Raw genomic sequence first — 13,183 nt, 5'->3', positions numbered from 1 at the left:
CGTACAACACGCCTTCTCACCTCTCTCTCTCTCTCTCTCTCTCTCTCTCTCTCTCTCTCTCTCTCCTCTTAGCCTCTCACTCTCTCATCTCTTGCTCGCACTTTTGCCCTCACCTTGACGCATAAACTCGCGTGATTGTGGGCTTGTGAATTGGATCAAACTCAGAGGCCTCGCATATGTGTAATACACACATTTTAAATTAATTAAATGAAATGAAAACTCTCCCTCCCTCTCTCTCTCTCTCTCTCTCTCTCTCTCTGCCATAACTAGAACCCATGTAAAATAAAAGACTCGGATCACATCTATCGAGCAAGGCCCTCAGCAAAGGGCAGAACATCCCTCCATACTAGAGAAGAAAGTTGCTATCTCACATGGAAAATATGAAAGAATCCACAAGTCACATGTGGGATCATTAATTGACAAACAAAGACAAAACTAAATAAAAGAGCTAGTTCATAAGGATATTGTTGAAGCTTAGCCTCAAGGTCCAACCAAATCAACGCGGTTGTTTCCAAGCAGTCACAAGGAGTTTTGTCAACTTTCTCACTTTAAGTTCTCACTTTGGACTTTTATCTAACCTTCTCACACGTGATACATGATTTCTCTCATAAGAAAAGTTCTGAGTTTTATTTTTTTGATAATCAAAAAAATTATTCTCATGTTAGAAAGGATTTCTCATAATTTATCTTACATGCGAAATTTTTCTCACATATGAATGTATAACCGTCCACACATCTTCATTTTTCCAATGTGAGCAATTTTCTCCTATGATAATTTCATATGTGAGTCTCCATATTTCCAATCTCAGAAATTCACATATGCGATTTTTTATCAAGTGGACCTTATGTCTCCAATGTGTGAAGTTTTCAAATATATGAATTTTCAATCACAAGACTCCATGCTTCCAAAGTGCTATTCGCATATAAGAAACATATGAGCGTATTCACATATGAGAAACATATGAGCGTATTCATGCCCTTCTCATTACCTCTAGTCTCACCCCAAGAAACCATTCCTATAAAGCTATTTCAAAGCATTTTTACATTGAAAAAATGCACACGACTATTATACATTTACTTGCATCAATTAGCAATGTGACAAGCATGCCCAAAATGCATACATACATATTTGCGCCACATTAACATTGTCCAACCCTCTCTTGTAAAATCCACATAGAATGTACACAACATTTGCTATTCATGAAAACCGTAAATTTGAACCATGCAAGGAATCACTTCTTACTTCTATAAAAAGAGGTATGTTAGTGTGGGTATCCATCCATGGTAGTGACCCCTCAACCATGCCATAAATTGATACCTCCACGAGCATCAACGGTATTGATATTCTCAAGAGCGTGGACAACAACAAACTTGTTGCAATAAAAATATTGCCACGATCAAGCTGGCTAACTAAGATAGATCATCAAATTCATGTAATAGATGGGGTACATCAACCAACATCTGTTAAGATTTTGAGAACCAAAGTCATCCAACAGATGGTTAAGATAGATGGTCAAAGTCGACCGTAAGGCAAAAGAGCATTTGAAATAGCATGTATTGATTGTCCCATGAGGAAATACTTGTACCACTAAGCAACCGAAACATAATTCAACTAAACTAGAAAAGGGCATTGCATTCTTGAATAACTATCTCTTGGAAACAAAGCTTGACATTTTCCAAAACTTGAAAGAGTGTAATGAGAGTCACCTTAATTTCATTTGATAGGCCCTAACTACAACATTCTAGGTTGCAAATATAATAAACACCTAAAAACTTGTGTTAAGCACTCACCAAAATACGTAGCTAATAGGAATTTCATTTCAAATGAAAAATTTACTTTTTTTCCTAAAGAAGAGCATCATAAAACTAAAGCATTGAGCTTGTAAATCTCATCAAAAGAGAAGTTTTCAAATAGTTTTCTCTTGGTTACAGCCATCTCAATATGCACGGCTATCATAAGCTCAAATAACAATAAGCCAACAAAAAACATTGTAGCATAGTTATACACAAAGGGCAGGACCCATTTATTAAACTTCAATAGCTAAAGATAATCTTGGGTCCCGATATCACTTGTAGCTTTGAATGAACTTCAAATAGCTCCAACTCCTATTAAAACAACAATTTCACATATAAGTATAGTTAGCGAGTTGGTACTAGATATAATCAAAATAAATCAAAAGTGTGGTAATTTTTTTATTGCAAGGAGAGAAATACAAAATGCCAGTTAGATTAAGCAATGACTTCATTACAAATCAAACATATTATATTACATACTTAACAATGTACATAAAGAAATTAAAACATCACACCTTGCATGACCTTGTAAAAGTGTTTCCAATCCACCCAAGCTTGTCCAAGATGTTCACCAACCCAAGCTAGAAGAGTCCTTTTGCGTTCAATGTACACCTCCCTCACAAAAGCATTACAGTTTGACTTTCAGAGTACCTTGCAAGAACAAGATCTCCTCTCTCGAGCCATGGGGGGATGCAACCCACCTTTCCTGGAAGTAACAGTCTTTGGCGAACTTCTGAGCCACTTGTCTCGTAGAGTATCTTTTTGTCGTCACTCGAAGCAAGAAGCCAAAAAAATTTATGTTGAATACAATTGATGGGCTCAACTATAAGTTCACAATTTCGTTTTTGACTTCTCTGAATGACATGCATTCCAATGATCTCATCACGATAATCAATGCTATCTAGTAGGCACTCTATCACTGCAAAGACATTTACATCTCCTCGTTGCTCATGGGTGAATAATTTCTTTAAACACCCGCGCGACATAACCTCTTGTCCTTCACTCCCACTACTGCTTCGAAGAACAACTACAAACTCACCAATCATGTATTTTACGTTATTCAAAAATATCTTAGAATAAAAAAAAGCACTTGTTTGAATTTAATCAAGAGTGAATAAATGTCCATCTTTTCGTGCCCAAAAGTCTATCAGCCCTTTCTTTTCTGTGGCATTAAGATCCAAAGGCTTTGGTCTCTTAGCCCCAACAAGTACCCCTTTTCTCATGATCATACTTTGACATGGACATGAAGGAGCACAAAGACAAGAATCCCACACTTCATTAGCCTTCTACTCTGAAGATGTATGAAATGCACAATTTTTATGCATGTCGTAGCACATTTCTCTTGCTATATGTGATACACCTTCTGGAAAAATCAAGCATGAGTGCACAAGCTGCATATCTCTCACAGCACTAGTGACGCCATCCTTTTCAAGATATAGTTGTTTGTAGACTTGTGTGCACAAGACCCGACTGTGAAACTTGCTGTAAGAGAGTTCATTTCACTTGTTATTAGTATGTATACTTAAATATCCTGAAACAGCACGTTCATGCGAAAAGCACCATGTAACATCATGGGATCCATGGCGAATGATGTCATCCAAAATTTCACCATTTCCTGTTAAAAAAAACATCGACACTTGAAACATGTTCAGAAAGAGATTCACTATAAATAAGATAAACACCAATCACCAAATACTTATAAGTATACCTGCAACATGCTCCAAAGGAGAGGAGTTTGCCTCGTAATACTCTTCTGACAGAATACGCCAAGATAATAACAAAGAGCGGCATACATCAATATATTTCTTTGTCCATCCCTTTTGTCTGCTGCAATCAAAGAACATATGTGATATGTCTACTAGTAGCATTCCTATATGAATGTCCTCCTTGCTTATCCCATCCACAACATTCAATATATGTGGGAGACACCACTGGACAAACTTCTGACACTCTTCTGCCTTAAACATCTTAAAATGAAGAGATGCGTTTTTTGGCCATCTTCCTCCATGCACAATAGGCTTGGGAATTGTTGTTGCCACTTCATTGATGGCAACATCTATGGACCTTTTAACTTGTGTCGAGGCTGATGACATTAATCTCTTGATATACGTTTGAAACAAGTTAAGGGATAATACATGCATTGTGTCATAAACGAGATCTTTAGATTCATCAAATCCATAAAGATGATAGAGTCTCCAAAGCACGGACTCACCTGCAAGGCTTGCATCTCGAAGTGTTTCTTCTACCTTCTATTTGGTTAAGCACCTTTTAGATTTCTTAATGGCTTCCCACAATTCCTCTACATCTCTTTTTGGAGGTGCATGCCTACCTTGAAATCTATTATTATTGTAGACATAGTGTTGAAATCCGTGACTATCACGTAATAGCTCTGCCTTTGCCTTATCTCTTCTACAAAAAGGCATACCACCATCTTTGACTTGGCCAAGCTTGCACTGAGCTGGATGGTCTCCAGTACAAACCATTAGCATGCACCTCAACCTAATCCGTCCACTTTGAAGACTGTCACAAATTTCATCACCGCGAGCTGTATAATCGACCTCAAATCCACTTAAGAAAGAGATTTCAAGCTCACTTATCAAGGGATGAAGAAAAGAAGACAACACATCGCCATGCTTCTTTTGCAAGTCTTTATGTGATAACGGCAAGAATAATATTGGGAGGGATCCAAGAATGGACTTTTTTCCACCATTCAAAATTACAATTTCAACAACTGCGCTATCTTTTTGAGTTGTAGATGCTGCCTGAAACCCATCCCAATGCAATAAAAGAGCAAAATTTCTCGGATCACCCTACATATTGAAATCAAAGCATAATCACAAACAATGAGTCAATGACTTTGAATGTTAGAAGCAATGATAAGCAAATTCAATCTAATTATACCTTAATCCATGTTTTTCTAGCAAATGTGCTTTTCCACACTGAGAGCATCTAAAGTTATACTCCTCAAGCTCTGAATTCCAACCCTTTTGCAAAGCTTTGCACATAAGCTCCCTGGGAAAAGCTCTATGGGCTCGCATACACTTTGGATTTTCGCATATAACAGGTGCCTCCCACTCTTGATGCGGATTCCAAAAGTCTTGATTTATTCGTGTCTTCTCTCCATCCCAAAATTCACTTATATACTCTGGATATGTAGAAGGAGACTTGTGTAGCCACATGTCCTTAAATCTCCACATTCTAAGAAGGTCCCAACACACTGCCTCACTCTTACATAAGAGTTGTAGCTGGCCAATCAAAGAGTTGAAGTGAAATGACATTACTTTTTTTCTTTGCTTATGACAAGGAGGACATCTTTCACAACAGTGTTCGCAATCTCAGCGAAGAAGCCTTGGAAGTCGCATATTAACACATGAGCACTTCAATGCTTCATTCTCATCTCGCTCGTCCTCTAAACTAGGTTTCATGAGATGAGGAGCATGAGCACTTTCATCAGTTCCAAGACATAATTTCCACTCTTGAAGCGGAACCATTCCTAAATCTTTATAGAAATCCATCAATTGTGACCATTTTGATGGAATGTCTATCATTGAGCTTTCCATCCCAGTTACTTGACTTTTGCACTAAAAGTGATGCTAACGACTTCTTTACGGGATCACCGACTGCCTGCTTTCCTTTTGATGGACCTAAACCTCCAAATAGCACTCTCAAAAGCTCATCTTGCATCTCAATTGATGTGTGATGCTTATCACATATTGATTGTATATCAACCAAACAGTTTTCAATAGCATCATTCAACTCTTGTTCAGATGCCTCTTGCACTAAGTTTGCTCCTACATAAGCATCAGATTCATCCATGGTACCTAGAATAACCAGACAAGGCAAGTTACAACAAGTACTTCTCATAAACTATAGAGAATCAGGACACCTAAGAGCTGTGTCCTAAAAGCTGATGCAAAATAGCTCGAAGCTTGGCCAAATAAGGATGAAAAGCTGATGTTAAACTATTCTACCAGAGGCCAACAAAACAACCTCAAAGTTTATGTAAATCAATCTCTTATCAATCCCATATTTTATAGCAAGAAACAGACGCCAAATAGGGATGCAAATCAGTCTCAAAACAGAGTAATACAGTCCCCATACATCATAAATGATCTTTATTCACAACAAAGCTGATGCAAAATAGCTCCAATCTTGGCCAAACATGGATGTAAATCAGGCCCCAAGGCAGATACAACTGCAACCGAAGATCTCGAAAAAGATCTACCAAAACTACAGCAAGATACAGTCGAACAAATAGATGCAAATAAGCATTATGAAAGGCCACTACATCAGCCCCAAAATTTATGCAAAGCAGCCCTCAAATGAGAATAATGCAAATCCATCCCTGTAAAACACATTACATGGTGCAAATCCATCCCTGTAAAACACATTACTCGACACCGCAAGCAAGCCACTAGTCCTTGATAGGCTAGACAAGTAGCAAGAAACTAGGGAAGCTTCCTGCCTGTTTTGCGACAAACAGGAGGTATCCAAACCACCCCAAATCTGAAGCAAATCAGCTCCAAATCCTTGCAAATCAGCCCAAAATTTGATGCAAAGCAACCCAAAAGATCATATCTATCAACCCCAAACAAGTTTTCAAACAAGAGGCAGCCAAACCAATCCCAAATCTGAAGCAAATGAGCCCCAAATCACTTGCAAATCAGCCCAAATAACTTCTCAAACTTGAGGCCACCAAACCAGCCCTCGGACAAGAGGCAGCAAGAGCATTTCCAAGCTAAGGTAAGTCAGCCCCAAATCAATTTCAGATAAGCTCCAAGAGCTGTTGCAAATCGGCACAAGAGTTTATATAAAGCAGTCCTCAAACAAGAGGCGGCCAAACCATCCCCAAAACTGAAGCAGCCCCAAATGAGGATAATGCAAATCAGCCCTGTGAAACACATTACATGGTGCCTAGATTGGGCGAGGCCTGACTCAACACCGCAAGCAAGCCACTAGTCCAAGAGATGATATCAATCAGCCCCAAAAAAGTTCTCAAACTTGAGGCCACCAAACCAGTCCTCGGACAAGAGGCAGCAAGAGCATTCCCAAAGCTAAGGAAAGTCAACCCCAAATCAATTTCAGATCAGCCCCAAGAGCTGATGCAAATCGGCTCAAGAGTTTATATAAAGCAGTCCTCAAACAAGAGGCAGCCAAACTATCCCCAAAACTGAAGCAGCCCCAAATGAGGATAATGCAAATCAGCCCTGTAAAACACATTACATGGTGCCTAGATTGGGCGAGGCCTGACTCGACACCGCAAGCAAGCCACTAGTCCTTGATAGGCTGGACAAGTAGCAAGAAACTAGGGAAGCTTCCTGAATGTTTTGTGACAAACAGAAGGCATCCAAACCATCCCAAATCTGAAGCAAATCAGCCCCAAATCCCTTGCAAATCAGCCCAAAAACTGATGCAAAGCAACCCAAAAGATCAAATCTATCAACCCCAAACAAGTTCTCAAACAAGAGGCACCCAAACCAATCCCAAATCTGAAGCAAACGAGCCCCAAATCACTTGCAAATCAGCCCAAAAACTAATGCAAATCAGCCCAAGAGATCATATCAATCAGATCCAAACAAGTTCTCAAACAAGAGGCCACCAAACCAGTCCTTGGGCAAGAGGCAGCCAGAGCATTCCCAAAGCTAAGGTAAGTCACCCCCAAAAGCTGATGCAAATCGGCAAGTTATGGCAATACAAGAAATGGCACCAATGTTAAATCACAAAGCAGGAAACTAATAAAACACTAAAATCACTTCTCCCAACTTTCTTCTCCTCGCAAATGAAAGGATACCCACAAAGTGAGAAGCTACCACAATCAATACATAGAAGCATTACTAACCTGAGTGGAAATTGAAGCAGCCACAAGCTCCTGATCGAGACAAACTTCTCCTTTGAGGGTTGTTGACTGTTGGTCTTCAAACCTGCAATGATATTTGAACCATATAAGTTTCTTGCAAAGCATGCTTACTGGGCCTCTTAGCACAGACAATCATGCTTGTTGTCGTAAGAATAGAGACTCACCATACACACACGGTGCAGTGGTGTATGCAATACTGCTTTGTCCTCCTGTTTCTCTCTCTCTCTCTCTCTCTCTCTCTCTCTCTCTCTCTCTCAAACACCCACACTACACACAACCACAACCCTTCTGGTGGCTGGAGTCTAGCACGACTGTTCCAAACTGGTTGCGACCTTCTCCTCTCTCTCTCTCTCTCTCTAAAGAGCAGATACTGCTTAACAATTTTCAATTTGATAATTACCCGCCCAAGTCTCTCTCTCTCTCTCTCTCTCTCTCTCTCTCTCTCTCCCCCCCGGGTCCCACTGGGCAAATTGGCGCCTTCCCCACTCTCCCTCCCCCGCTCTCTTCCACTAACAGACGCTCTCCCAGAATCCCACAACACGCCATGGACTAATACATTTATTACTCTAGCTGCCTGAAGCACCATGGCCCACGTCTCTAAATACTTTGGAAATATTTTTTAATTCCGAAATTTAAAAGTCGAGAGGCAAGGGAGTTGGGGTTTCCTAAGCGAGGTAGCGATAGAGGTCAATCATTCCAAACAGGGGTGAAACAAGGAGACTCCAAGATTTTGGGCTCTCCTCTGGGATTTGCCCCCATTGTAAAAGGGTGGTTGAAGACCTTCCCCACCTCTTCGTTAATTGCCCCGCAATCTTCCGTTCTGGAGACCATTCATCTCTTGTATTGGCCGAACCCTCACTTGGAAGCATATCCTATTGGGTGATAATGTAGCCACCCCGTCTGTCATTTGGAACCATTTGGAACCACTTAAGGATGTTGGAACAGAAGATAATGGACTTAGTTGGGACCCTCTTTGATCAAGTGGGAGATGATTCTGAGTTGTGCTACATCTGGGACACTATGGAAGAGGAGTTGAAGATTGACATCCTTCTTTCTAACTGGGATTATGCTAAAAAGTCTGCATGTTAAGTCCGAGCCGCAGCTTGATGCTCTGAAAATAACTTTATAACTGTAATGCTAACAGTAGTACCTATCCCTATGCCCTAAAGGTGGGATTAGCCTAAACCTAGGGGTAGTGGCTAGGGCACTATGGGATCCTTTTTAGAATCCCCTATCGCCCTTGTTAAATTTTATATGTAAAGTGTTCATATAAAAGCCCTAAATGTAGTGTAATCCAATTACAAATCTTTAGCTTTACCTATAAATTTTAAATTTGAAGGTGATAAAATTTGCAAAATTTCATCAAATCTAGTGTTAAAAGCTTAAAATTTAGTCAATAATGATATTTAAGTTTTGGCATGAGATGACGATATTTAAGTTTATGCATGCTACCTCTAATATCAATCAAGTTATGATGTCTATGTAGCACCGGTCATCTATCAGCTATCTCTTATCATGCAGAACCTACTAATGCATGCATAACGTCTTAAGCAATACTATTGCATGAGATTACGATAGTTATTAGCTAGAAAGGATTCTTTATGTTAACTCAATCAATGCTATTGGTTAGCGAGAGTCATGATCCTCTAATCTAGTGGGCTAATTGATTTTTTATGCTTATGCTATCCCATATAACTTTTGTGACTACTAGTATCCTTCCAATCCACATGCCTATTGTTAGCCAATGTAATAGCCATGCATTATTGCATTAGAGGAGAGGCACCAAGATAGCACTAGGATCATTGAATATTATTAGACACACAAATTACGTTTACTCAACCCCATAGCTATAAAGGATTCTCTATAAATGAGTCATAAATAATATCCTCTATCTAATGGCCTATTGCTATCATGGTACTTGTAACTATATTGGATTAATGCTATATTGTAACTCAATTACTCTTGCTTCATGACATATCTAACAATAATATTCAATCATATGATCTATTATCGATCATAATTCTCGAGATATCTCCCATAAATTGTGCTATCCCACGCACATAATTGTGTGATTAATAGTATCCTATAATCTAACGGGCTAATTGATTTCTTATGCTATTGTGTTTTCAGGCAATATTGCATTGGAGGTTTGTATGATAAGAGGCATCAAGATAGCACTAGGATCATAAAATATTGTTAGTCATACAAATTATGTGGGATAGTGAGAGTCGTTATATCATATCAATGGATTAAAGATTAACATAGAAAATCCTTTATAGCTTTGGGGTTGAGAGAGTCAACCCAATAGATCCTATCCTTCAACAGTTTTAATAGATCCTATCCTATGATGACATTTATGTAGCACACAAGAATTGATATATTTACTCTTCAATGTTTATATGAATCATAATCTATTTTCATAGCTCATTGCAATGTCTAATAACTCTTGCTATAGTTATAAAATAATAATGTGATCTATATTTGGACAAGTGATATCCATGTGGTTATCCTTTCCATCTATCAGATATCTCTTATAATGCAAAACCTACTAATGCATGCATAATGTTTTAAGCAATAATGTTGCATGAGATTATGATGGCTAGTACCCCATAGCTATAAAGGATTTTATATGTTAATGTTCAATCATTGATATATCATGACTCTTGTTGTCCCACATAATTTGTGTGACTAACAATACTCTATAATCCTAGTGCTACCTTGGTGCCTCTTATCATACAACACCTCTACAAGTGATAGACATGTGGTTATCCTATCCATCTATCAGATATCTCTTATAATGCAAAACCTACTAATGCCATGCATAATGTTTTAAGCAATAATGTTGCATGTGATTATGATGGCTAGTACCCCATAGCTCTAAAGGATTTCATATGTTAATGTTCAATCATTGATATAATATCATGACTCTCGCTATCACACATAATTTCTCTGACTAACAATACTCTATGATCCTAGTGCTACCTTGGTGCCTCTTATCATACAACACCTCTAATGCAAGGATGCATGACATAACAATGGCCATTATTTTTGCTCTTAACCTCTAATATCTAACTATTTTGCTACTTATAATTATTGCATCATAAGGACATCATAATGACTATTACATTGGTTAACACTAGGCCTGTGGATTAGAGGATACTATTAGTCACACAAATTATGAAGAATAAAAATTCAATAAGCCCACTAGATTAGAGGATACTATTAGTTACACAAATTATGTGGGATATATGTCACAATTTATGGAAGATAGCTCTAGAGTTATGACAATAAATCATATGATTGAATATTATTGTTAGATATGTCATGAAGCAGGAGTAATTGAGTTACAATATAGCACTAAACCAATATATTTACAAGTACCATGATAGCACTAGGCCACTAGAGTAGAGGATATTATATATTACTCAATTTATAGAGAATACTTTATAGCTAGATGTAGCATGCTAATATTAGATTCTGCAAAGCATACTAATATCCATCATAATCTCATGCAATATTATTGCTTAAAACGTTATGCATGCATTAATTAGTAGGTTTTGTATTATAAGAGATATATGCAAAGCTTACTTGAGAGAGTCAAGCCAATAGAACCTATCCTTTTACCATTTTGATATCAATCTACCTCTAATATCAATACTATGATGACATCTATGTAGCACTCAGGAATTGTTATCTTTTTATATGATCTATTTTCATAGCTCATTGCAAAAATAACTCTTGCTATAGTTAATAAATAATAATGTGATCCATATTTGGACAAGTGATAGGTGGTTATCCTATCCATCTGTCAAATATCTCTTATCATGCAAAACATACTAATGCATGCATAACATTTTAAGCAATAATATTGCATGAGATTATGATGGCTATTAGCTACAAAGGATTCTTTATGTTAACGATCCTCAATCCATTCACCTATTACCATAATTGTTGCTCTCCCCCATAAATTGAGTCACAAACAATCTCTAGTCTAATGGCCTAGTGCTATCTTGGTACTTGCAACTATATTGTCTCAATGCTATATTGTAAATTACTCTTGCTACATGACATATCTAACAATAGTATTCAATGTTCCATTGCTCTACTCTCACAACTCTTGCTATCCTACATATATTGTGCGACTAATAATATCTATAATCTAGTGGTCTAGTGCTAACCATTGTAATAGCCATTGTGATGGCCTTAATTATGAAGCAATAATAATGACCATAATAGTTATTGATTAGATGTAAAGATCCTAATCTAATAGCCATTATAATGTCATGCATTAGTGCACTAGAGGTACTGCATTATTTTTGTTTTTGCATGCTACCTCAAATACCAATCCTATAATAGCGTCTACGTACCACCAGTCTCAAATCAATAATCCATGACATTGTGATGGCTAATAAATGAGACATGGTACCTCAAATATTCACTCTCATAAGTAGCTCATGAGGAATTGTTATGTTTACTCTTCAATGTTCCTATGATCTATTTCATAGCTCACTGCTAGTACCCTATCCATCTACCATATATCTCTTATCATGCAAAACCTACTAATGCATGCATGACGTTTTAAGCAATAATATTGTATGAGACTATGATGGCTATTATCATGCTTTGTAAAATCTAATATTAGCATGCTACATAGCTATAAAGGATTCTCTATAAATTGAGTCATAAATAGCATCCTCTAGTCTAGTGACCTGGTGCTATTATGGTACTTGTAACTATATTGGTTTAGTGCTATATTGTAACTCAACTACTCTTGCTCATGACATATCTAACAATAATCTTCAATCATATGATCTATTGGCATAACTCTAGAGCTATCTTCCATAAATTGTGACTTGTGCTATCTTGTAATTGTGTGCCTCATGCTTGCTAAGGACATTACAATCGCTGTTATTAAACTCTTTACCTCTAATAGCAGACTACAATAGGGGTATAATTGATTCTCTATGGTTATGCTATCCAAGATAATTTTTCACCTCAAATTTGCAATAAGTTGTGAGAAGAAGAAGAGAATTTTAACGTCATACGGAGACCTTAAAGATCTATCCCACGAGGAGAGTTGAACTCAAGGCCTGTTATTCAAGAGGAAAGAGGATGTGATTCTAGGTCTCACATCTAGGTCCTACGAGACTCGAGTGTTTGTTGTCTTCTTGTGGGCACTTGGGTGAGAAAAAAAGTGTGTTTAATTCCCTCCAAGTGACCATTACTGCACGTACTGCACCGTTTTCTGCATCCTTCTCCGAAGGCCCACACCCACTCTCATCCTCTGCCGCCTCCTATTTATTATTTCAAAGCTTATTATAGTAATTCCCTCCTGCGCATCATTCTCAGCTGCAAAAGTATTGCCACTCAACCTTTGCTTAGATAGTGCCCCAGCCAATATGGCGAATCTGATCCCAGCTCAGCTAGGGGGAGCCGGTCGTGAGTGCAGAGCTAGCAACGGCACCAAGCTCCTCCATCCAGTGGACAAAAGGCCGTACCATCGTCGCTTATAGCGCTTGCAGTCGAGAGCGAC

General features: G+C 38.1%; 1 protein-coding gene across 3 annotated transcripts; it reads right to left on the bottom strand.

Moving 5' to 3' along the window:
• Window positions 1-1,776: 1,776 nt before the first annotated feature.
• LOC147429294 (uncharacterized) lies at window positions 1,777-7,871 on the bottom strand. 3 transcript variants are annotated; one of them, XM_086495425.1, is made up of 6 exons: window positions 7,815-7,871; window positions 7,633-7,714; window positions 3,502-3,617; window positions 3,354-3,408; window positions 2,309-2,820; window positions 1,777-2,105 (listed from the first exon to the last, which is right to left on the bottom strand). In XM_086495425.1, the coding sequence occupies exons 3-5, from the start codon at window positions 3,586-3,588 to the stop codon at window positions 2,411-2,413; spliced, it is 552 nt and encodes a 183-aa protein (XP_086351551.1). In that variant the 5' UTR covers window positions 3,589-3,617; window positions 7,633-7,714; window positions 7,815-7,871; the 3' UTR covers window positions 1,777-2,105; window positions 2,309-2,410. The 3 variants fall into 3 exon arrangements, 2 of the variants coding, with proteins under 2 accessions (XP_086351551.1, XP_086351552.1); XM_086495426.1 differs by having other exon boundaries at window positions 3,502-3,620; window positions 7,815-7,870; XR_015185829.1 differs by lacking the exons at window positions 2,309-2,820; window positions 3,354-3,408; window positions 3,502-3,617 and having other exon boundaries at window positions 1,792-2,105; window positions 7,815-7,870.
• Between the last annotated feature and the right edge of the window lie 5,312 nt (window positions 7,872-13,183).

Source organism: Adiantum capillus-veneris, chromosome 22 (assembly GCF_014529385.1).
Source record: "Adiantum capillus-veneris isolate H3 chromosome 22, ASM1452938v2, whole genome shotgun sequence".
NCBI lineage: Eukaryota > Viridiplantae > Streptophyta > Polypodiopsida > Polypodiales > Pteridaceae > Adiantum > Adiantum capillus-veneris.
The sequence above is the reverse complement of the archived record's forward strand: the minus strand, read 5'-3'. Positions and strand labels throughout refer to the sequence as shown.